Source organism: Thrips palmi, unplaced genomic scaffold, assembly GCF_012932325.1.
Source record: "Thrips palmi isolate BJ-2018 unplaced genomic scaffold, TpBJ-2018v1 HiC_scaffold_19, whole genome shotgun sequence".
Classification (NCBI taxonomy): domain Eukaryota; kingdom Metazoa; phylum Arthropoda; class Insecta; order Thysanoptera; family Thripidae; genus Thrips; species Thrips palmi.
Window position 1 is genome coordinate 8,889,292 of NW_023144628.1, and position 24,397 is coordinate 8,913,688.

Here is a 24,397-nt window from a genome sequence, read left to right on the forward strand (position 1 = left end):
CACGCACACACACGCACACACACACACACGCTGACACGTAGGTCAACACGGCGTGTTTGAAAAACGACACGCGGTGGCTCCATAGAGGTCACGCCACCGTGCGCCACCGCGGTGCCGCACTAGACCAGCTACTCGAAAAAAAAGCAGCTCCCCTTTGCTTCTCACCCCCGGCGGAGACGCCGCTGACGCTGGGCGTGGGTTCGACTCCGGCCGGCGGGTCGCCGTCGTTTCCGGCTGGAGGCGGCTAGGCCTGGCTAGGCCTGGGAGAAGCCGTGAGCCAGGTGGAGCAAGGTTGCGTTTGGCCAGTGTGCAGGCTGGCGAGGCGAGGCGCTGGCCAGGCGCTCCCATGCGGACAGCGAGGAGCAGCCAGGATTGCCCTTGGTCGAGCACTCGACGAGGAAGACCAGCGCGCAGCCCGGCGCAGCCCGGCGCAGCCCATTCAAGCGGAAAGGATAAGAATGCGCGGAGCTCACACGGCGTGGACGTGCGGACGCACGTACGTCGCACACGCAGACAGGAGGACGGACAAACAGACAGACAGACAGACAGACAGACAGACAGACAGACAGACAAACAGACGGGCAGGCAGACAGACAGGGTGCTTTTCATTTTCAGTGAAGCGCGGCGCCTGTCGGAGCACTCACGGAAAAATTCCGCGCGCTGACGGCGCAGGCAGGCGGGTGGCGCCCCGCGTGGCCCTGCAGTGTGCAGTGTCAATGAGTGTGCAGTGACTGCGCCGTGTGTGTGTGTGTGTGTGTGTGTGTGCGCGCGTGCGTGCGTGCGCGCGTGCGCAAGCACTGCCGCGGTAGTCCGCGCACTGCTAAACGACTGACGCTACTCGTGTGTACTCGGAGAACACACGACACTCTTAATCCGGATCGTGGACGCCGAGGGCCGGGCCGGGTGCACCCTGCGCTGCGTCGCTGCTCCGCTCCAAGTGTCATTAGCAGCCTCATCTGGACGCGCTTCCCTTCGTTGCGTCGAGGATGGGACGCCGATAGCCCTGCAGTCCCTGCAGCAGGTAGGCCCGACGGCGAGCCCGACGCGGTGCCCGCCAAGGCCAGAGAGTTCAGCTTACAGTGCCGTGTATCGGCGCGGCCCGCCCGCTCGCCCGCTCGGCTGCAGTCACGACTTGCAGGCTCACTCCGAACAGTGCTTTCGTCGCTCTGTCTCTCTCGCTCGCTGTCTAAGGGCGTTCTGGAGAGAGAGAGAGAGAGAGAGAGAGAGAGAGAGAGAGAGAGAGAGAGAGAGAGAGAGAGAGAGAGAGAGAAGGGGGGGAGTCTCATCCTTGGTCCCGCAGGACGCCCTCGCAGCCCAAATGGAGCCGCGTGCACCTTTTGGCGCCTTTCGGCTAGTCCGGCGGCGCGGCGTGGCGGCGTGGCGGGGCGACCTTGGCACTTGCTAGTGTATCGGTCAGCGAGGCAGCGTGGCGGCGGGGCACGGTCAGGCAGTAGGCAGGCAGCCCGGACTCGCCCGTCCGGTTTCCTCTGCGCGCCTTGCCGCCTTGCCGCCTTGCCGCCGCGACACCATGCGGTTCCTCAGGGCTTTCACTCTCATCGGCACACGCCAGCACCGCCAGCCCCGCCAGCCGACTCATTCCGAGAGTCATTTTGCGTCGCTCTGCCTCTCTCGCACCTACGCGCGACGCCGCAAGAGTGCGAGAGAGAGAGAGCGACGAAAACGACTCTCAGCCCGCTGCAGCGCGATGAGGAAGAAGAGCGGAGTGGCAGACGTGGGCCCCATTGCCTTATTACCAGCTGTAATCGAATGGCTGCCATCATCCATCCCGAGGCGTCGCCGCGTCGCCGCGTCGCAGCGCTGTAAAAATGCTCGGAGTCACTCTCCGGCTTGCTGCTACACTGCGAAGAAACGGAATCTAACCCTTCTCGCTCACAGTGCCGTGACCCGCGTGCGGCGACCGCGTGGTGCGGACGACGACGACAGCTGTCCGAGACATGGAGAAGCAGCAGTGGACTTGTTGGACTTGTTGGAAGACAGTGGGCGACTATGTCGCTCTTGTCCACCTTCAGAGTCGGCGGCGTCAGCGGGCGCACGGCGCGACGCACACGCGCGCGCGCGCGCGCACACACACACACACACACACACACACACACACACACTCGCCGTCTCTGTCGCACAGGAACGCGGACACGCGTGGAGGGGTGTTTGGCGAAACGCAATCAGCCTTGATCCCGTTCATCTAGCGTGGACACGTGCTCTCGAGGGTACACAGTGCGCAGACACACACGACACGGGTGCAGCGCGGTGCAGCGCCACTGCATATACACGTGATGCGTGCGCGTGTGTGCTCAAGCCGTTAGGCGGACTCCCGCCAAAGCCGCCGGCGACCCGCCTCGTTTCGGTGGATGGTGTCGCCAAATGCCGGACTGGCGTTCACCTTGGCGGCCTCCAGGACGACCCGGACGGGGGCCCGGACCACGCCGGCGTCGCGTAGCGTCGCCCCGACGGGGCCGCTCTGCCGCGTCTGCGAGACCGGATTTTAACGGGAGTGTCTCCGCGCCGCGCCGCGCCGCCGCGGTGACGGCCGTCTTGGTGGGTCGGAGGACAGTGGAGGCCGGAGGAGGGTCCGAGGATGCACGCCGACCTGCGACCTCTCCGCGCCGCGCGCCACTCATAGGGTATAGTTCAGGGCCGCGGCGGCGCTGGCGCGCGGCGTACTCGGGGCTACACTTCGGCACGTCCACGCCACTGCCACCGCCGCTGCTGCACGCCGAGGAGGTGCGGCGCGCCGCGCGCCTCAGACCTTGCCGCGTCACGCCGGATTCGAAAACCTTGCGCGCCAAGTTCATCGACTCGGCCACGAATCCAGCGCCGCGCCACTCCCACACTCCCACACACCGACTACTGCCGAAGCATGAGCGGCAACCTCCCCCGGCAGTGACTCGGTGCCTCGTCACAATGGCCGAAACACGGAAACTGCTCCAGGCTGTGGCGGGCCGGACGGCCGCCGATCATGTGTGGTCCAGCCCTTAGTGGTAATGGTAATGGCAGGGGCGGGGTAGGCAGCCCCGCCGCGCTGCGCCGCGCTACTGCGCTCCGGCTGCCTTCCTGCCGGGCGGTCCACCGGGCGATCCCGCTGTCGTCGCTCTGTCTCTCTCGCACACCAACAGGACGCTCCGCGGGTGCGACAGAGACAGAGCGACGGGGCGGCTCTGCGGAGCGAGTCTGCACTGCAGCTCGGCGACGTGACGCTGCGTCGCGCAGCAGCTAATTTGGCGCCAAAACGACGCGCATTACCGCAGAGCGCGCGGAGCGGCGACTGCCACTTGCCGTGCGCGTGCTCCGTCTCTCTCCCGCCGTGCGTGACGCGCAGTGAGTGCGAGAGAGACGCAGCCACGCCGCCTTGATGATCGATCCGTACCGCGTCGCCGTGCCACGCCGTGCCACGCCTCCGCAGCACGCCGCGAGTGCAGGCCTGTCCCCAGGCTCGCGCACTTTACGTGCCGAAGCGGCGCACTTTCGATTGGCATCGGCAGAAATAGAAGCGCGGCACTCTCGTCATGAAAAGAGTAGGGACGGCGGCAGCCTCGCCGCGGAGGGAAGAGAAAGAAAAGAAGAGGGAAAGACCAAAAATGAAGCTAAAACGCGGTATAATTGCAGTTGCCGTGTCAGGCTGCTGCGCTGAGGCCAAAGGCCAAAATCGTGGCCTCCCCCTTCTCGCCCCCTCCCCTCTCTCCGCGTCTCTTCGCGTCCCCCTAGGGCCGCCTGCATGCCGTCAGCGTGCCAAGGCAGTCTGGGTGGAACGCTGTGCGGAGGCATCCTCCGGCAGCGGACACACACACACACACACACACACACACACACACACACACACACACACACACACACACACACACACACACACACACACGCCGCGCCACGCCGTTTCCCATCAGTCCGTTCCGTTCATCATCGCGGACCTCGATGCCGCCGGTCCGGGAGTCCGGCAGGGCGGCCGTCGAGGTGATGCCGCGTGTCGCGTCGTCGGTGGCGTCATTTTTTTCGCCCGACTCCAACAACATCCACACAGAATAGTGGCAGCGGGCAGTAAAACGACAAGGCTGGGCCGCCGGCCGGCGCCGCTACCGGGCCTCGCAGTGCTCGCCGCGGCCTGTTGTCGGCTTCGGCCGGCTTCGGCGCCGATACTTCGCAGGCGTCCCTGAAGGCATGCGCTGCATGGCGCACTGGGCTGATTCCAAGCAGTGCTCTCGCCTCCCCTGCGCGTGCGAGAGAGACGGAGAGAAAGCACTGTAAGCCGGCGGCAGAGCGCCTGCGAAACGGCGGGTAGGCAACCCGGCGACGCACGTGTGTTGCACGCCAGGCCCTGGCCTACCTCGCAGGCGCTCTGCGGTCCGGAGAGCGCTGCATGCGGCCGCGACCGCACAGTGGGCCAGAAGACCGGGGGGAGCTGGCCAAAACTCTAGACGCATTTTGAGCCCCAGAGTCGCTACATGGGCCTCGAACCGAACGTGTGACCCCATCAATGGATTGCTCTTCGAACGAGGAATCCATGGATGGGGTCACACGTTTGGTTCGAGTCCTGTCTAGCGACTCTGGAGCTAAACACGTGTCTAGAGCTTTGGCCAGCTCCACCGGTCTTCTGGCCCACTGTGGACCGGCCGCTGGACGCACTGCTGGCGATGGACATCCATCCTGTCCGGATTTGATCTCCCTCCCCTCCCTCCACTCCCCAGAGTCCGTCGCGAGTCCGCGACCGCAGCGTGCGACCTTGCGCCTTGCGGCCGGTGTCCATGGACCCAGAGCCGTTCCCCGCGGCGGCGGGCCGGGCAGGCCGGGCAGGCCGTGTGCGGTGCAGGACCAGAGAGAGAGGGGGGGGAGGGGGGAGGAAAGTGCAAGTCGGCGAGGCGGCTGGAGCGGCTGGAGCGGCCGGAGGCTCCATGGAGGTGGCGTGGGTGCGGGGCGAGGTCGCCGGGCGGGGCCGTCAGGTCGACTCGGCGTCGGTCCATCCAGTGCGTCATCCCGAACAGCGTGCGTCGTCGCTCTGTCTCTCTCGCACGCGAAACGTTCCATTGGCGCGCGACAGAGAGAGACGGAGCAACGAATAGCATCACTCGGAATCAAACGGGCAGAGCGCGGTCCGTGTTTCCGAGTCAATGTTTCCCCTCCGGAGGCGCACAGTGTACCACTCACTTTCCTGCAGTGTCTTGCCGATTTTGTGTCTGTTTTTCCGGCATTGAATCGCTTGCCGACGCGCGCGTCTCGCGAAAACCATCACCTCGTCCCGCCGTGCCGCCAGCGCTGCATGCGAAGGGGGCCATCACCGAGAGGGGACCGAAGACTCTGATTCCGAGAGTCGTGTTCGTCGCTCTGTCTCTCTCGCACCCGTATGGGGCGCCCCGTGCGTGCGAGGGAGACAGAGCGACGACTCTCGGAATGAGTCTGCTGCTCGCGACGGCTACTTGCGGCGCGCGTTCGGATTCCTGCTCGTCCGCATCAGTATGCCCCGAGGTGGCCGTGTACTCCCCGCGTCTCCGTGTACTGCGTGTTCTGCGTGTGCCCGGCTCACTCCGCCGATGACTCGCCCGGGGAAGCCCGTCCCGACGAGTACCTATGGAGACGAAGAAGCAGCGCAGCCGGGCCGAGCCGGGCGGACGGCGTCCCTTTGAAGGGTCCTTCCGAGTTCCCACCACCAAAACCATTGCAGCTACATATTCGGATTGAGATGAAACCAAATAGCCGTTCATTCCCGCAGTTCCGACGAAGTTTGCGTGCGTGGCGAAGGCGGAGGCAGACAGCATCACAATCCCGCCGCAGCAGCACTGGTTTGCCTAGCCAGACAGTCTCAGTACTGGCTCGGTACTGTCGCGCGGAACACCTGCTCAAAATATGCGTAGTTCCCCGGCGTGGGAACGTGCGAGAGAGACGGAAGGTCAGGCGCGCCGATCCTGCCGCAGACGCGTGGGTGCGAGAGAGACAGAGCCAGACACGGATTCACCTGCAAACGCGTGTGTGCGCGCTCGTCGTCACGAATATTGAAGCGCGCCCCGACCCGGCGACGGCGTGCCGACAACCTGCCTGTGTGAGTGTGTGAGTGTGTGAGTGTGTGAGTGTGTGAGTGTGCCGTGTGCGTGCGCGCGTGCAGCGGCAGGAAACACACGGTCTATTGAAAATTTAATGTGCGCGTGCAGCGAGCCGCGTGCGCCGCGGGGTCTCGGCTCGCTCGCCCCGCACGTATTTGCCGACGAACGCGAACACCAATAATGCATGTTCGTTCGGCGGTGCGCGCGAGCCGCTGGGTTATGATTGCAAACTTTGGCGAATTGGAATGGCGTTTGCTGGGTCAAGAGAGTGGACGGCAGAGAGGGAAAAGAAATGTCTCGGCGTGATTGGGACGGCGGCGGCAACGCGGTGCGGTCGGTCCGTCGGTCCGTCGGTCGGTCTCGGCTAGCGTTGCTGGCGTTGCGTTGTGCCGCGCGGTGCTCCGCTGTCCCGTGTATTCAAATGAGACCCGAAGGAGCACGAGCGCGGCGCCGCCCGCAAAGATACATTGCCCAACCCAAGTCGCGCGTACTCCCGCTCCCGAACAATACTTTCTTCCTGTTTAAGTTCGAGGACCTGCTCCTCCTCCTCCTGCTCCTCCGGAGATGGCTCGTCCTTCCCCTACACTGCGAGCGCGCGCGCGGCGCAGGGCGTTGCGACAGACTTTATGGCTTGACTTTTTCTCGGTGCTATACGGGTCGCGAAACATCGGAACCGTCGCCGTCGTCGCAGCTATGCCCGGCTTCGTCTGTCTCTCTCGCACTCATGGAGCGCCTCGCGCGGGTGCGAGAGAGACAGAGCAGCGAAACGACCCCTCAGCAAGTCGAGCACGTCGTGACGTCGCGTCCCCGCGGCACGCATCGCACTCATCAGCATTGCGGGCTTTTACTGCGCGGCGGCCCTCTGGACCGAAGACGTCGAAGACCGAAGCGAACCGCCCGGGGGCCCGGCCCTTGCCCCGGCCCGGGGCGCCGGGACTCCATAAAGCGGGCACTAACGGCCGGGAGGATTATTGAACTCGGGGCGCCTGTTGCGTAGCTTGCGTCTAGCTCGCCTAGCTCGCCTAGCTTGCGTAGCAGTGCGGTTGACAGGTGGTGTCTCGCTGCGGTCGCTCGGAGGTCAAATGGTTGGCCTCTCGCGACACTATCCAGCGCCTGTCTAGTCTGTCTGGCCGGCTGTCCGCGTGTCTGTCTGAGCGTCCGTCTGGCTGTCTGTGTAGCTGGCTGCTAGGTGGCTGTTGGCTGGCTGCCCCCCTCTGGCGGTGCACGAATTCGCGGCATCCGGAGGGGAAGGAGGGGAAGAAGAGGCTCGAGAAGGGGTCGGCGGAAGAGGGGCGAGGACGAGGAAGGCGACGGCCACCCCGCGCGACAACCCGACAGCCCCCTCCTGGGGACTGGCCGCCGTCACGTCGATACCTCCTAGCAACAGACACGTACTTCGGACACGCTTCTCAAACTCACGTACTTTGGGCAGCTTGTGCAACAAACACCAGTTTCGCCATTCTAGTCAAAAGCACGCAGTTTCCGCATTTTCGTCCTGGCGGGCACGGAAATGCATTTTGGGGTATTTTCATGGTGGGCTAGTGAGGTACAGTCACTAAGTCACCATTAATAACGTCAAAACGGTTTCAGGAGTGATCTGCATTGAATATTACGGAAGTTTGGAGGTAAAGGTGGTATATTTAACGACAGATCGTTCCTGACCCCGTTGTCAGGTTATCAATGGTGACTTAGTGACTGCACCTCACTAGCACACCATGAAATTTACCCAAAATGTATTTCCGTGCCCGCGAGGACGAAAATGCGCAAACTGCGTGCTTTTTGACTAGAATGGCGAAACTGGTGTTTGTTGCACAGCTGCTGAAAGTACGTGAGTTTGAGAAGCGTCTCCGAGTACGTGTCTGTTGCTAGGAGGTATCGACGTCCACACGTCCACCAGGGTCCCCCGTCCACACGCCACCACGTCCACCACGTCCACCACGTCCACCACGTCCACCACGTCCACCACGTCCACCACGTCCACCACGTCCACCACGTCCACCACGTCCACCACGTCCACCACGTCCACCACGTCCACCACGTCCACCACGTCCACCACGTCCACCAGGTGCACTACCGCCGCCAAGGCGCCACGGCGCATCCGTCGCAGCAGCGCGCACCAGGGCAGCCTTGTTCCACATAAAGAGCCAAGAGCCGGTGTGCGGTGTCTCGGCCGCGGCGTGCCGGCCCGCCGGCCTGCGCAGCCTGCCGGCCACGACGCCACATGCCCCTGCCCGTGCCCCTTCCCATTGTGCAGCGCGGGAGGGGGCTGCCTCCCCTGCCCGCCTGCCTGCCTGCCTGCCTGCCTGCCTGCCCGCCCTGCCTGCCCGTCCGGATGGAAGGCGTCCCCTCCTGCTGGAAAAGTGCGAAAATGGCGTGGCGCGTGGCGCGGCCGAGCTTTCAAAAGGCCCTGCGCGGCGGGCGGCGCGGCCAGTGCGGTGCTGTCATGTGCTAGAGCCACCGCCATCATGTCGGTGCTGTCCGTGGTGTTGGCCGGGTTCGGCGCGTCGGCCACGCGTCCGGAGATGCTCACGACGGCGCTGATCGTGGGCGCGCTGGGCGTGGCGCTGGTGTACTACATGGCGTTCCGGTGGCGGCGGCGACGCATGTACGAGCTGGCCGCCAAGATCCCCGGGCCCACGGGGCTGCCCGTCATCGGCAACGTGTTCGACGTGGTCGGCGACACGGAGGAGACGGTGCGCAAGACCATGGCGCAGTTCCACCAGTACCGCCCCACCTACAAGTACTGGCTGGGCCCGCTGCTGCTGGTGGCGCTCACGGACCCCCGCGACCTGGAGATCGTGCTCAACAACTACAAGTACACGGACAAGTCGCACTTCTACGAGGTGTTCCACCCGCTGGGCGGCCAGGGGGTGTTCAACGCGGCGGGTGAGCAGTGGCGGCGAAACCGTAAGATCATCGCGCCCGCCTTCAACTTCAACTTCTTGGTGCAGTTCGTGGGGGTGTTCCACGCCATGGCCATGCGGCTGGTGGGCAAGATGAAGGCCCGCGGTGAGGGCGAGAGCTTTGACTCGTACAAGCTGGTGGAGCTGTGCACGCTGGACGCCATCGCGCTCACCGCCATGGGCGTGGACGTCAACGCCCAGGACGACGACAACAGCGAGTGGATCCGCGCCATCCGCCGCTGCTTCCAGATCACCCGCGAGCGCCTCGTCAAGCCCTGGCTGCTGCCGGACGCCACCTTCTACCTCACGCCGTACGCGCGCGACCAGAAGAAGTGCCTCGCCGTGGTCAACAAGTTCGCGCACGAGGTCATCACCCGCAAGAAGGCCGAGTTCCGATCGGCCAAGGCGGAGCTGGACAAGGACCCCGCGGCGGCCAAGCGGGAGGCGGCGGAGCGCGCCGAGCGGACGCGCATCCAGGACGACGACGAGGAGATCGGCGCGCGCAAGCGACAGACCTTCCTGGAGCTGCTCATCGAGCGGTCCGAGAGCGAGGACGGCTGCGCGCTCACGGACAACGAGCTCCGCGACGAGGTGGTGACCCTGCTCATCGCCGGCCAGGACACGACCGCCACGGACAACTGCTTCAACCTGCTGATGCTGGCGCTGCACCCCGAGGTCCAGGAGGCGGTGCACCAGGAGCTGGTGGACATCATGGGCGACGACCCGACCACCTGCCCGACCTACAACGACCTGAATCAGATGAAGCACCTGGAGCGCGTCATCAAGGAGACGCTGCGGCTGTACCCGTCGGCGCCCTTCATCGGCAGGGACCTGGACCACGAGCTGGACGTGACCAACCACCGCCTGCCCGCGGGCTGCACCGTGCTGCTGGGGCTGTACGGCACGCACCGCCTGCCCGAGCACTGGCCCGAGCCCGACAAGTTCGACCCCGACCGCTTCCTGCCCGAGCGCAGCGTCGGCCGCCACCCCTACGCCTTCGTGCCCTTCAGCGGCGGCCCGCGCAACTGCGTGGGCCAGAAGTACGCCATGCTGCAGATGAAGACCATCCTGTCCACCGTCATCCGCCACTTCCAGATCCTGCCCGGCAAGGACTGCGAGAGCATGGCCAAGTTCCGGCTGCAGGTGGACTTCTCCATGACGGTGGCGGGCGGCCACAACATCCGCCTCATGCCGAGGCACAAGGGTCTGCCGGCCGAGATGCGGTCCCTGTAGACACAGACTGAGGGCGCTGCGACGTCCACGCTCTTGTGATACGTCCCCTTTGTGAGCAGGGACTCGTTCGTCATCCTCGTTGCAGTGCAGTGGCCGGGCCGCTCGCGTCAAGCGAAACCAATAGTGCACGCCGCGCGCCGCGCGCCGCCTAGCCGTGGAGTCGCTTCATTTGCAGTTCATTGAGCGCAGCAGCGCAGCCACACTGCGGTGGGAAAGGACGGCCGTGGCCTGGCGTGGCGTGGCGCGGCGCGGCGTGGCCTACGCCGCTGGAATGCCTCGCGAAGGTGAACGCGTCGCCGCTTTCGGAGAGTTCCACTGAGTTCCACCGCCGCCGCGACCCATCCTGGGAAGGCTTCGCTGCTTCGCTCCGCCAGGCTTCGCGCGCCTTTGTGCAGGCTGCTGCAGCCCGAGGAGGGGGAGGGGGGGGGGGGGGACTCTGCGTCTGCGGCGTTTAGGTCGGCTTGCGCCGCTTGCGCCACGCCGCCGCGTCCAGTCCCGTCCTTCGTGTGAATCACCACCTCGGGCCCTGCCGGCCCTGCCTGCAGCTCGGAAGCAGGCGAAGCTGGCCCAGGAGTCGTCGTGGCCCTGCGGCCAGCCTGCGGCCAGTCCGCGGCCGCCAGCCCACTTACCCACCGGATTAGCATGAGCAGTGTGCTGCCTGGCTGCGCCTGGCCGTGCCAGGTGAGAAAAAGAAAGAAGTGCTGAGCCGTGCCGTGCCGTGCCGCGCCGTGCCACGCCACGCCACGCCAAGGTCCCGCCGCACCAGCAGAAGCTCGAATCATTCACTCGCTCCGCCCGCTCCGCCCGCACCGTTTTGAGGCCTTTCTCTCGCTCGGCGGCACGGCTTTGTTCGGCGGCGCCGCGAATTGTGTCATAATGTTAATTCCGCCAATTATTTGGTCGTTTGCCGCCAAGGCCGCGCGGTGCAGCGCCACCAAGGCCGCGCCGCGTCTGCGAGGGGAAGGAAGATCAATAGGCAGTACGCACGGAGGCAGGCAAGGCGGGCAAGGCAGGCAAGGCGGGCAAGGTGATGCTGGGACGCGCGAATTACGCCTCGCGTGCCTAGCAGCGCTGATGATGATGTGCGAGCCCAGCCTTTAGCATTTTGCCTGCCGATCGAATTTAATTAGCTGATTCAGGGGAAAGGAGAGGGGATGTTAAGGTTTTGATGAACGGCTTAAAATTTTTGATGCAATTTCATTTGGTAATGTACGAAAAAACTATTTTACGACCATCACTTTCTATTTTTGATGCACTTTAACTTGCTGGATTTAAGCGGAGAAAAAGGTCAATTTTTTTGTGACCCCCATTTTGTTTTGTACCATTGATAGTTTAGGGTAAACGTGTTATAATGATGCTGTTTGTACCTTCCTAGTGATATTTACCGGCATGGGACGATGTCGATTTGACACCGACGTGTTAGTACCGCCTCGAAGTCGAATCGACACCGACCTCGACAACTGAGTAATTTTAACGATTTGATGTAAATAGACTTGTACCACCATGTATTAGATGCTAAGCTATTCTTAAGTGCGCGCGAATGTTTGTAATTAAGTTAAGGTTTTTCATATTATTATGGTTATTTTGCAAAATCTATTACAAGTAGTCATCAGTTTTGTACATAGAAAGTTGCGAAATATATGAATCTAATAAGCCTTTCTTGTCGCCCTTGCTGCTCCTCGACACAACGGAGGCGCGCGTCGTCTCTTAGCCAACGGAGAGAAAAAACGGCCGATAGAACTCTGCCACCACGCAATACACAGCGTTGCATTCTCAATTATAGAGTCGTTTTTTTTTGTCGCCATCTTTCCCCATTTCTTTTTCTTCTTTTGGCCAGGCCGTTGGCTGCTTCTTGTTGTGCAAAACACGCCGCGTTGTGTTCGGAGGCGGTGTTCGCTCACCGCCTTTCTTCCCAAAAAAAGGCGCTGCTACCCGCGCCGCCCCGCGCCGCCCCGCGCCGCCACGACGAAGGGCGAGGAGGAGGAGAGGGGCTGCATGCAGTTGGGAATAATCATCGTGGGAGAGAGGGAGAGAGGGGAAGTCGAGATTGCTTTTTTACTGCCCGGGCCGGTCAGACAGGCAGCCAGGTAGGCAGCCATGGCAGGCAGGAGGCTTGGCCTTCCCTGCAGCCGGTATATGGGTCAAGTTGGCTGCACCGCCGGCCAGCCGATGCGGCCGATGCCGGCGCGCCGTGGAATCGCATCATCCTTTACCGGTGTGCCAGCCTTCGACCTTGCCTTGCCTTGCCGCGCCTCGCCTCGCCTCGCATGCCGGGTCGGCCACGGCGGCCACGCCGCAGCGTCGGCGGGGCGTCCCGCGAACCGCCGGAAGGTGCCCGATGATGCCCGGTGTCCGAAGGTTCCCGAAAGGTTCCCGAAAGGTTCCCGAAAGGTTGCCGAAGGTGGCGGCGAGATCGCAGAGGCGGTTCGTGGGCAAGGCAGGCAAGGCCGGGCGCCGCGTCATCGCGGACCCTGGCCTAGGCACTGGGCGAGGCGCTGGGCGTGGCCGTGGCTGCCCGCTGCCGCTCGGCCGGCCGGCTCCACGGACAAGTTGAACTTGAGCGGCTGCTCTGCATCTCTCTGCATGCGGCCCGGGTCTGACTGTGAGGCCCCAGCGCCCCGCCGCGCGAGTCGCCGCGGACGTGCTTTCTCAAACCTGTTCCCGGGCGCGCGGGGCCCGGCGGGGCCGCGGCGCTGCGACGCGCGTTGCGCACGATGCGATAATCCGCGGCGGGGCGACGGGGAGGAGCGCCGCGTCGTCCTGGAGTCGGGGCTCGCGAGGAAGCGGAAAGGGAAACCGTCCCCGCGGCATTCGTGGATCCATTCATTGCTGCGTCCCGAAGCACCGCGAAAGTACCGCGAAGTACCGCGAAGCCATCCGGAGACGAAGTGCGATCTGCGGTCCCAATATCAATTTGGGTCGATTCATAATCCAGGCAGCCTGCTGGCCGGGCGGGCGGGGCGGGGCGGGGGGCGGGGCGGGGCGGGGCGGGGCGGGGGGGGGCGGGGCGGGGCGAGGCTGGGCGGGGCGGGGCGGGGCCTGAGGTCGCGCTCGCAAAACGTACAGGCAGGGCTCGCCGGCTCGCGCAAGAAAGCCTTTGTTTGAACACGATGGACGGCGACGGCGGCCTGCGCCCTGCCCGCGCCCTCCAGGCCGGAGGCTCCAGTCCGCTGGGACCGCGGTGTCCGTCCATAGGCCGTCTGTCAACACCCCACCCCGCCCCGGCCCTCCCAACTTGCCCATCAGCGTTTGTCTTATTGAAGTAGCGCTACACCGTGAGGGCCGTGAGGGCCGAGGGGGCTCACTGCTCGCTCGCCCAGAATCAGAAACGTCGTGTCACTTTCCTCTCTGGAGCGGGAAAAAAAGGATCCGCTCTTCCGGCGAGTTGGAGCGGCCTTTGGGCCGGCCTTTGCAGAGAGGCAAGTCCCGGGACTGGACAATGCGGCCGCGGCCGGCGCTGCTGGTTTGATTCAGCGTTCCCAGTGTTCTTTTTCCTGGAACGGCGCAGATACCCGGCCAGCCGCGAACCCGCGCGAACCGCGAACCACAGCACGCGTCGGCCTTTGCACCGAACCACACACCCACACGGCCCGCAGGTATTCCATGCTCCCCCTCCCCCAGGCAGCCGTTTTGCAATTTGGGCCGTGGGCGCGGTGAGCCTGTAATGCCCAGCAGAGCCTCCAGGGAGGCCTCCAGGGAGCAGGCCTCCAGGGAGGAGACCTTCAGGGCCGGGAGCCTGGGCGCGCTTCGGCCACAGGCAGGTCTTACTTACTTATTAGGGGTTCGACGCGGTTAACACCAGGCCCCGCCCGGCCGTGCCCCGCCACGCCCCGCCCCGCCCGGCCGTGCCCCGCCCCGCCCCGCCCCCCCCCGCCCCGCCCCGCCCCGCCGCCACGCCACGCTAGCTAGTGCCGGGAGCGAGTCTGCGCCATTTCCACTCACCTTGCAGCGGCGGGACTACTTTGAACCTGCGCAGGACACAACGGTTTATGGCCGCACCTAGTTTGGGGCAATGGATGCACGTGTTTGCCTTTACTTCGCTCGCGGGACGGGCACACACACACACACACTACTCTCACACACGGGGGGCCCGTCTCGAACACACACACACATACACTTCTCACTCCACACACAGTATGCAAGTTTCGCAATTCGGTAGTTGGCAGTCCAAAGTCGTACGCTTTTCTCCGCGATGTGTCTTGGAAATCTCTGTCTGTCTTTGTCTTCCTGGCCCCGCCTCGCCCCGCCTCGCCCCGCCTCGCCCCGCCTCGCCCCGCCTCGCCCCGGCGGCGTCTAGGCGGCGCGTAAGAGGGTTTGCCATGCTCGGCGCGGTGCCGGCGCGGTGCCGCGGTGCCGCGGTCACAGCGTCTCGGCGCGGGCTGCGCGGGTTGGGTCGGGTCGGACGCGCCCGGACGTGTTGTCCATGAGGAGTGCTGTGTCTTACGACACCTGCCGGTGGCGTGTGTTTGACGGCGAACCACCGGCCAAATTTCGGGCGCGGCACCCCCTCCACATCTCAGTCAAAATAACGTAAATGCACCCCTACAGTGGTCAACGCGATGGGGATGATCTCGTGTGTTCGACCCTGAACTAAGCCACTCATTATTTAAAAATTTGTTTTATCTTTGTTTCGTTTTGCAGCGTGGCTCCTTGGAACCTTCCATTATAGGCTCGCCGCTGCCTTGAGTTTTGCGATGACGCGGGTCGTTGGCCGCCGGTCAGGTGAGACTGATCCGACGGCACTGTAAGTGACAAGGGCGCCGCCAGCACGACGTCACGCCACGCCACGCCGCGCCACGACGCGCCACGACGCGCCACGACGGGCCACGACGCCGGCCCGGGGCGAAAGGTATAACGACGGTCTGACTCGAGTTTCGGCTCGGCGATGCCTCGGCGATGCCTCGGCGATGCCGAGCCGAGCCGCCCCCATGAATAGCAAGTGTCGGGTTGAGGGACCGGCGCAGCTAGTGCGACACGCGGTGTAACAACCTGACGGCCCGACGGCCTGACGCCGTGCTATCCTTTACCTTGGAGGCACCTGAAGGAAGACTGATTCCGAGAGTCCTTTTCGTCGCTCTCTCACACCTGGCCCAGACGCCTCATGAGTGTGAGAGAGAGACAGAGCGACGATAACGACTCTCGGAATGAGTCTCCCTCAGCACCGTGTTGCGGGCCCATCGCCCTCAAGGCCAAACGGCCGGCGAAGGGATTCCCCGCGAAGATAAGCAAAACCGCTACCGCCTTGAACTTAAAAAAAAAATATCCGTGATCGATGCGATGCCATTACTGTGCAGTGGTGCGACCTGATGGTCGTTGCTTCATGATGAAGAGGGGAAAGAACAACAGTCGTGTAACGGATTTATTTCATTTTATTTTAACCACACACAAGTTTTCAGTTTGAACACAGTGACAGACAGACATAAAGTTTTCGTCTTTTCGTAAGAAATTTGCTGTCGAAATGATTTTTTTTTGCTTTGTCTTCCTATGGATTTGCATTGATTTTAAGAGAGACCGAAGATCAGCAAGTTATGTACACAATTGAGGGAACAACTCATGCCTATAACTAAACGTTTACTAGCGACATACACTAGGAACTGGAGTATGTACACACGTAGGAATGCACAATATTCTACAACACACATATTTGGCCACGTAGCACCTCTAGTTATGCTGTAAGAAAGGGGGAAAACTACATCTTATTATGTTATTGACTTAAAAGGAAATCTATTCGGAGTTATTCTGAACAATGTTTTTCTTTACCAAAGTCATGAGACGCACAACTTTTTTGTCACGATCTACAACGTACCTAATTGTTAAAACACCGGTGTACATCAACGTAGTCAGTTTGAAGTTTTAGTTCCACTACACAGAAAACTACACAGAAAACTATACGGAAAGGTTGCGATTGCGCACTCGCCCTACAACCGGTAATCAACTACAGCTGTGTGAACAAGCAAATTATCGAAGACGCCCTCTCTCACGCCTTGTAACTTAAACCACGACACAGTTATACAAAATATAATAGAAATTTTGGGGATTATAATATTCATAATTCTTTAAGTTCAGTTCAGTAAAGTGACTGGTCCACACGAATTGTTAGTTAGTTTTAATGAGAGTTAAGCAGCATAGACCTAACGTCAGGTGTGTTTTTCTTTATTTTTTTTTCAAAAGCACCCACAACAGCTCTCCACTGAACAAGGCAAAAGGAATGGCCATTTCAACGAGCAGCCTGCACTGCGCGGCACTTTGCTCTTCTCAAATTGCTCAAGGCCAAAACGGCCAAAAAAACCAGATACATTCCTCAACTTTCTCATCAGGCCGTGATCCTGAACTCTTGCAGAGATTTCCTTACATCACAATATCAGTCAGCAAGTTGCGCCCGACAACGGGGCTTCCCAAGCAGGCTCTTAATAACAAACAACGTTCCCAACAAAAGAGAGGCCTTTCTCAAAAAAAAAAAAAAAAAAAAAAAAAGCTATCCTAGCAAGTCGCTGCGCCTATACGGTTTGAAAGAACAGCACGCGCTCCAAAAAGTTTATTTTAAGTATTTTTTTTCTTGTTTTTAAATATTTTTTCCTAACGAATGAAAAAATTGCAGGTGCCATCACAACGCTTTGCAACACTAACGATAAAAAGTGTTCTAAAGAAAGAGTGCCGAACCAGACCAGCTGGTTGCCGCGCAAGGGCCAGCCTCACCGAAAACATGAGCCGAAAAGGAAAGTGCGCAGCGAAGCAGCGGCTTGCTACAATGGTATCAGACTTGGTTCGCACAGCACAGCGAGTCTGTCTGACGGAGGCAGCTGTGGCAGGCACACTGTGGCGCACTGCGACACACTGCTAGCCCTGCCGCCGACTCTACAAGCCTAAAAGACGGGGGCGCACCGCAAAGGTGCTGACACTCCCTGTATCGGTAATGGGATCCAACGCGGCGATTTGAACGAAACCGAAGTGTTCGTTGACTGGAAACGTTTAATTACAATATTACAAAAACACACACACAGGAGAAAAGTTGGACTTTGACTCGACGCCTCTCTTCGATGGCACAAGTAACCCGCTCCGGTGCAATGATTGTAGAGGCATCGAATCGAAAATTCAAATGATACATCAACACTTAGAGCTAGAGTGATATAAGTATATGTACACAATCGCGTTGTAAGCAACCCCTACTGCCGACACGGCTACGAAAGCCACTCGTTTTAATCTTCGCAACCGAAACTCGTTTTCGGAAAAAGGCTCTGGCGGGTAGAGAACCACGCCAAGCTTTCAGTCGTGATGCGCCCAAGCCGCCGCCAGCGGCCGTAACCTCTGGACGGCGAGCATTCGACGAGACGGCGCGCTTCGCCTCGGGCAGGAGCTCGGCCGCGGTGAACGGCGCCCTGCTCGCCCCGCGCGCCCCGCGTCGCGAAGACGACCGTGACCACCGTGACGGCCACCAGGCCGCACAGCAACAAACCGCCTCACAGGATCTGGCAGGCCGACCCGTGCATCACCTCCTGCAGGAAGATCGGCGAGGTGGCGCCGAGGCCGCCGTCCGTCTTGCCCTCCTCGTTGAGGTCGAAGTCGCAGTCGAAGTAGCGGCTCTGCAACACACACACGGGGCCGTTAGTCCAGGCCGTCGTCCGGCGCATTACAAAAACACGCGCTGCCCATTAAGACCCCCGCCATCATCCCCCTTCCCTGCCCTTTTTGTTCCCGCAAAGGGAGAGCGGCGCCACCTGCGCGCTGCCCGCGCTGCCCGCGCCGACCGATTCCAACAGTGCCTGGCCGCCCCGTCTCCCTCGCACCCCTCCGGGACCCTCCGGGACGCCGCTCGGGAGCGACAGAGACGGAGCGGCGAAAACACTCTTCGGAACCAGTGTGCCGGCCGCTCGCTGACACCCCGAGCGCGGGGCGAAAAATAGAGCTGCACGAGCGCGCTGGGCGGGCGGGCGTCTGAAAAACACGCAACGCGCAGCCATGGCGCAGCCGGCCAAATATATACTTCTTGTGAGCGACGCGGGACAAAGTGGGCGTGGCAGCGTGGCGGGGACCAGGTGCGCGAAGGGCGACTCACCTGGCAGTCGAGGCAGCGGCAGTGGTCGTTCATCTTGCAGGTGATGCCCCACTGCGCGGCCACGGCGCGGTACAGCGCCTTGCTGCTCTTGTGCAGGATGATGGGGCCCGCCACGTTCACCACGTCCATGCTGTCGGGGTAGGACGACGACGACGAGGACTGGTGCTGCAGCGGCGGTGCGTGGCGCGGCTGCATGGCCAGGGTCTCGTAGCCGTCCTCGCGGTCCTCACGGTGCTGCACGTAGTCGTCGTCGTCGTCCTGGAAGGCCTGCCCCCGCATCAGCACCGCGGCCTGCGACTGCAACCAACGTCGCTGGTTCAAACACCGACTCGACATTTTTTTCCTCCCTCGCGCTGCAACGGCGCTAAGAAGCGCGCCGGAGAAGTAGTACAACATCCCCCTTCGGCTCCTTATGAACTCCCCAACTTTAATTGAAAGAAGCAGAGAAGGCCGGGAGTGTCCGTTCTGATTCTGGCCGGCGAGCCACGAGGGCGAGCGCGCCAGAGGGAGAAAAAAGAAACTTGGAGTTCATTGTTCCCGCTCCCACCCCCGGCGAGCCTGCAGCCCGCCAGTTTGCAGCCCCCCGGGAGGCCCCCGTCGGCCACAAGGCACACGGCCTGGACCAGAGTAAATGTAAAAGTGTGACCGCGGACGGCGCGGACGGCCCGGCCTTGGCGAGACAGCAACCCCGGCGAAGGCCGTGGAAGCCGCGACCCCGCACCAGAAGCCCCAAGCCCCACCCGCACTCACCTCTTGCAGGGCCTTCTCGTAGGACGGCGGCGGCAGGTACGGCAGCGACCCCGAGTGCGTCGGCGTGCCCACGATGTGTGGGTGGCCGCCGCCGTGGCCGCCGCCGTGGCCGCCGCCGTGGCCGCCGCCGTGGCTGTGCTGCGACGAGTCGGACGTCCAGGACAACGCCGAGCAGCACGAGCTGGTGGAGGACTGCTTCACCACGCCGGGGCTCATGTCTCGGCCTGCAACGCGGAGGGGGACCACTGTAAGACACACGTGTGCACACACTCTCTAAAGCGCCTGGAGCCCCAAACAACCCTACACCATTTACAACTCCTGGAACTCAGACAGGCAGACGCGGGCAGACCGACAGACTATGCAAAACAATGAACGGGTCAGCCCTGTGTCATACTCGATCACGCCGAAGCTGGGGCTCGGCACGGCGAGTGATTGGTTCCCCCGGCCCCTTTTTCTCCAGGAACCTTTCCGGCCTGCCGCCTTCGAGGTGCAGGCAAGATACTTTTTCAGCGCGAAACCTAACCAACCCCCAAGTACAGGCTTTGTGGCGTGCCGTGCCACGCCGCGCCCTGCCGGCCGCGCGGGCAGCCGTCTCGGGTTCACCCGCAGTGGCGGCAGGGCGTGGCGGGGCGTGGCGGGGCGTGGCGGGGCGTGGCGGGGCGTGGCGGGGCGCGGTGGCGTTGAATCCCTCTAAAAGGAGAGCCAGAGGCGCTGAGATGTATCGCCGAGCAGACGGCCGGTGGGGGCGGAGGCGGGGCGCGGGTGGGGCGCAGGTAGGCAGCCCCGCAGTGCGGTGCAAACGCGACGCCACAACCAGCCGCACCTCCGCGCCGACTCGCCGACGTCCTGAAGAATGACACGCCACTCCAGCCGCCTCTGCCGCCGCCCACGTCTTGGAGCGCGGAGAGGTGGACGAGCGAAAAAGGAGAAACAAAGAGAGAAAGAACCGAAAGAAAGTCACCAAACGAAATTGTGCGTCGGCGAATGCAAGCAGCTATGACGTTGACTCGGCGCAAACAGCGCGGCGCCGCACGGCCGCACGCGCGATCGGCCACCTCCGCGCGCCGAGTCACTGCCGCCACTGCGCACGACGCGCTGCCAAGGCAATGGGCCCGCGAGGGAGGCCAGGCACCAAGGAGAAGAGACGCCACTCTCTTTAAAATTTGGTTTAAAATAAAATAAAAAGTTGAACCCTACACGACCCTCTCCCCCCGCACTGGGGTTCGAGCCGCCGCCGCCTTCGACGCCGAGGATGAGCTTGCCGAGCAGCCGAGCAGCGAGACGGAGGTCTCCTTGATGCAGAGCAGCAGCGCGGTGGAAGTATCTCGCCATGTTCGGAATGCGCCCGCCCCGCCGGCCAGACCAATCTCGCCCCGTCTCGCCCCCCCCCCTCCCCTCCGCGGGGAGCAGCCCCTCCCTGCATTGTTCGCAGTCCCCCTGATTTAAGCATGCGGCACGCCGTGCTCTGTCTCTCTCGCTCCCCTCCGGGGCGGCCCACGAGTCCGACAGAGACGCAGCGACGAAGCAGTGCGCTCTGCACTCCACAGCCCTCAACGGCGCGGCTCGTCAGGAGTCAGGGCTCGTCATGCGAGGACCTCCTTAGCGCGGCAGTGGCAGCGAATGCGGGGAAGTGCTCTTGCAGTGCTCCCCAGGCTAAAAAAACCATGGTCGTCATGGTGAATTTCCTTGGTCATAGGGCTGTTCCCCATGGTGGAAGTTGCCATCCCCATGGTTTAACCGGCTTCCCCATGGTGGAGGTCGGACCATGGGGAGAACCACCATGGTGCGGCGTTCTAGACCATGGTAAAGGTCTTCCCATGGTGCTGGCCACCATGGTGGCGCTCGCACCATGGGGAATGTCGCCCTCCTCGTGCGTTGAAGTCTCCAGAGTTTATTCAGAAATTTTCCGTAACTTTTATATATTTCGAGATAGAGTGACGCCGACAGCACCATCGTGCGTAGCATCGAATTTTGATCGGTGACCGAGGTGCCTGATGCTCGCAAGGTATAAGCTAGACACGTCCTTCATTCCCCATGAGGCAGTGCACCATGGTGCGGCTGCCCCCATAGGTGCTCGCATCCCCATGGTGCACGCATACCCATGGCTCGCATCCCCATGGCTGGCCTCCCCATGGGCCTGAACACCATGGGCATTTCTCCATGGGCAAAATCTTGTGACCATGGTGAATCACGGATCACCATGGTCAGCCATCCCCATGGCCCAGCTCATGGTTTTTTTAGCCTGGGTCTGGAAGTCCTTTTGGACGCGGGGCCCCGTCCGTGTCCTGCACCGACCGGCCCGATGGCCCACTTCCGCCAACGCGATCCGATCAAAGTCCACAGCGGGGTTCGTCGGGTTCGCCCCTGGACATAAATTGATTGAAAGGAGAAATAAAAATGGTGAGGGGGGCTGCAGACAATGCTGCGTCTCGTCGAGACCGCCGCTGCTGCCTCTTCCGCTGCCAAGCCGCTCGCGGCGCTCGGCCCGCTACGTCCCGGTCCCTGGCAAGCCCCGGCAAGCCCTGGCAAGCCGTGCCTCTCGGCCTGCCGTGGCCGCCAGCGTGCCAGCGGCGCTGTGGGGGCGGCGGGGGCGGCGGGGGCGGGGGCTTGAGCGGCTCCATTTCCGGCCCAATATGCAGCGGCCTGCTTCCCCATCATGCCGGGCTTGCTCTTCCCGGAAGTGCTTGCCTGGAGGCTTGCCTGGCCGCGCCTGGCCGTGGCAGTGGCGGAGGCAGTCTGCAGCGGACTTCCCGGACGGAGAAGAGCTGCTGCAACCCCCGGGGGCGGGATGGCAGTGTCTGGGGAGGGGCGAGGGGCTGGCACTCGCGCGGTGCGTCCGACCACCCCACTGCGAAGGAGGTCTCTGTATTGTGTTGCAGAAACCTATCCCGTGCCGTATCAATGGGAGTGGAGCCACGACGGAGCGGCTGACGGCTCCACGGCGGGGCGGGGCGCGCGCTGCCACACCCTCAAGGGGAGCAGCGCAGCACCGTGTTTTGCAGCTGCCGTGTTACGTATTGACGCCGATCACGCCTGCCCCGCTCACCGAGCCCGTCGAACCCGCCCTGGTGGCGGCCCCGTCGTCGTCTCGGTCTGTCTTTCTATCTCTCCAATAAGGCGCCGAGACGGCGGAGTCTACTTCTCCCCGAGAACGCCCTGCGGCGCACCGCCTTTTTCAGAGTCATGGATAAATAAGCAGGGTCCCTGCTCCGCCCCGCCCCGCCCCGCCCCGCCCCGCCGCAGTGACACGAGAATAATGAGCAACCTGATGAGCGCGTGAGTGGGGCGGGCGGCTGGCGGAGCGCGGTGTGGCCGGGCGCCCGGCGGGTAGGCAGTCCCGTTGCGCACGGCTGGCCGGCGGTACAGCCCGCACTCCGGGCGCTAGCAGCCAGCTGCCTTTTGCAGTAGCGTATGGCCAGGGAAGCCAACGCCGTGCTACGCGAAAGAGCATCTTCTGCCAAGAGCATTTCCTCTATCAAAGGACTTTTTTTCTGTCAAGAGCATCTGTTCCACCCGTGAGCATTTTTCTGTCAAGTGCATTTCGTCCCATTTTCTGTGTCCATGCCTCTTTCTTGTAAAAGCGCAGTTTGTGGGGAGACAGTGTTCTTGCCGCGACTTTGTGGCCACAAGTGGGGACGTGTCTCTGTGCAGCACGGTGGAGAGCTGTGCCCTCAGCAGCTGAATCCCTCCAGGTAAACTTCACTCGCACGCAAGCTCGCACACCGAGGCGGTACACCGCCAGATGGGCAACAGCGCGAGTTAGGGAACTGCAGAGCTAGCGGCATGAGGGAAGTGTGTGTCCCACGCACAAGGGCAGATTCAGAGCCCAGTGTAGGGAGAGCGGGTGCTGTTGCAAAATTTGCCGCCTGATGGCTTCTATGTGTGACTTGCCTGCCTTTCAGGAGGACGCCTCCGGAATCCGCCCCTGTCCACGCACAGTGGCGGCGGTATGGCGGCATGGCGGCGTGGCGGCGTGGGCAGGCCGGCAGTGCCTGCGGCGCCCTGCCGAGGCGGAGCGCGGAGAGCGGAGCGGCGTATAGTGCTAGCGCACGTGCTTGCGGGGTGAGGGGTGGGGGAGTACGTAGGAGGCAAAGCCCCCACGCGTCAGCCTTTCAAACCGCGGTCACGCCAACTGCCACGTGGCACGGCGTGGCACGGAGCGTGACACGGAGCGTGGCACGGAGCGTGTGATGGGGTGCCGAGAGGGTCGCGCCTCTAGTTCGTCTGCTCGGAGCAGCGAGCAGCGGGTCGGTTCGGTTCGTCGGATCGTCTCTGATTAGCAAAAGCGCGCTGCTGGCCGGGCGGGCCTCGCACGCGGTGCGCGGTGCGCGGTGCGGCGCGTGTCTAGGGTGGCGTGGTGGGGGCTGCCTGCCAGTGGGCCGCCCAGGGCCCAGCCCGCCCTGCGCGCGGCGCGGGGAATCCCCGTAGCCGCTGCAGCACTCCAGGAGCTCCAGGAAGCGGCCGAGCGGCCCGAGGGGGTTTACGACGGCGCGTGCAGCCCCTGCTGCCGGCACGCCACGGCAACGACACGGCACGGCAACGCCACGGCCGACGCATGGCAGCGCCGGGCAGGGCACTGTTACGGGCGTTGGGCTTAAACCAGCGCTAGCACAAAAAGCTGAACTGCACCTCTTTCAGTCGTGTTCCGTCCGCGGCCGTCGGCCGGGCATGCACCTAGCCTCTCAGCAGGGGGCGGCCGGGTAGAGTGCGAGGCAGCGAGTGCCCCGCCGCGATAGCCAGTTTGAATTTCGGCGCGCCGATCGCCGATCGCCAATCGAAGCTGTGGTCAGGGCGGCACACAGCGCGCGGCGCACAGCACAGGACAGATTGGACGGCGCAATTAATCCCCGGGCACGGCGTCAGCGGCGTCAGCCCCCCGGCATCAGTACCGACACTGCTACCCCCCCCCCCCTCCCAGGCTTATCGGCTCCCTGTGGCCTTGCGGGGCGCCTTGCGATTAAGGGAATTAGGCCGCCATCGAGCGCCAGCAGCACAGCATCCAGGATCCTGGATGGAATCAGGCGGGACGCGGATCCCCCCCCCCTTCCCCCACCTCCCACCGATGTGCGGGATTATCGGCACCCTGTCCGATCCCATTCGCTTTAGCGCGCGTGTGTGAGAGAGAGGGAGGAGAGTGAGTGCGTGCTGCACGTTGTTGATCGTCTCCAAGGAGTGGTAGCAATGTCACGACACCACGACCCCACCGTGTCGCTCTCGCCGCTCGCGCGCGGCGTCGCGATCAAATTGGCATCGCTCCGCGGCGCCCCGAAGCAATATCGTGATGGAGGCCAGCAGTGGCGCGCTGGACCGCCACCACCACCATCACCACCACCACCACCACCACCACCACCACCACCACCACCACCACCACCACCACCACCACCACCACCACCACCACCACCACCACCACCACCACC

At 62.7% G+C, this 24,397-nt stretch overlaps 2 protein-coding genes across 2 annotated transcripts; one reads left to right on the top strand and one right to left on the bottom strand.

The window, feature by feature from the left end:
* The first annotated feature begins 8,483 nt into the window (after positions 1-8,483).
* On the top strand, positions 8,484-11,836 carry LOC117646215 (cytochrome P450 4C1-like). Its single transcript, XM_034387022.1, has one exon. The coding sequence runs from the start codon at positions 8,507-8,509 to the stop codon at positions 10,175-10,177; it is 1,671 nt and encodes a 556-aa protein (XP_034242913.1). The 5' UTR covers positions 8,484-8,506; the 3' UTR covers positions 10,178-11,836.
* Positions 11,837-15,528: 3,692 nt separating this feature from the next.
* LOC117646391 lies at positions 15,529-19,038 on the bottom strand. Its single transcript, XM_034387282.1, has 3 exons — positions 18,981-19,038; positions 18,231-18,527; positions 15,529-17,757 (listed from the first exon to the last, which is right to left on the bottom strand). The coding sequence occupies exons 2-3, from the start codon at positions 18,507-18,509 to the stop codon at positions 17,635-17,637; spliced, it is 402 nt and encodes a 133-aa protein (XP_034243173.1). The 5' UTR covers positions 18,510-18,527; positions 18,981-19,038; the 3' UTR covers positions 15,529-17,634.
* Positions 19,039-24,397: the final 5,359 nt, after the last annotated feature.

Excerpts from the sequence above, each read along its gene's own strand:
- LOC117646391 (XM_034387282.1), bottom strand. The coding sequence starts at position 18,509 with ATGCGGGGGCAGGCCTTCCAGGACGACGACGACGACTACGTGCAGCAC. Across the intron at positions 17,758-18,230 it reads GCCGCTGCCTCGACTGCCAG|AGCCGCTACTTCGACTGCGA; the intron begins GTGAGTCGCCCT and ends TGTGTGTTGCAG.
- LOC117646215 (XM_034387022.1), top strand. The coding sequence starts at position 8,507 with ATGTCGGTGCTGTCCGTGGTGTTGGCCGGGTTCGGCGCGTCGGCCACG.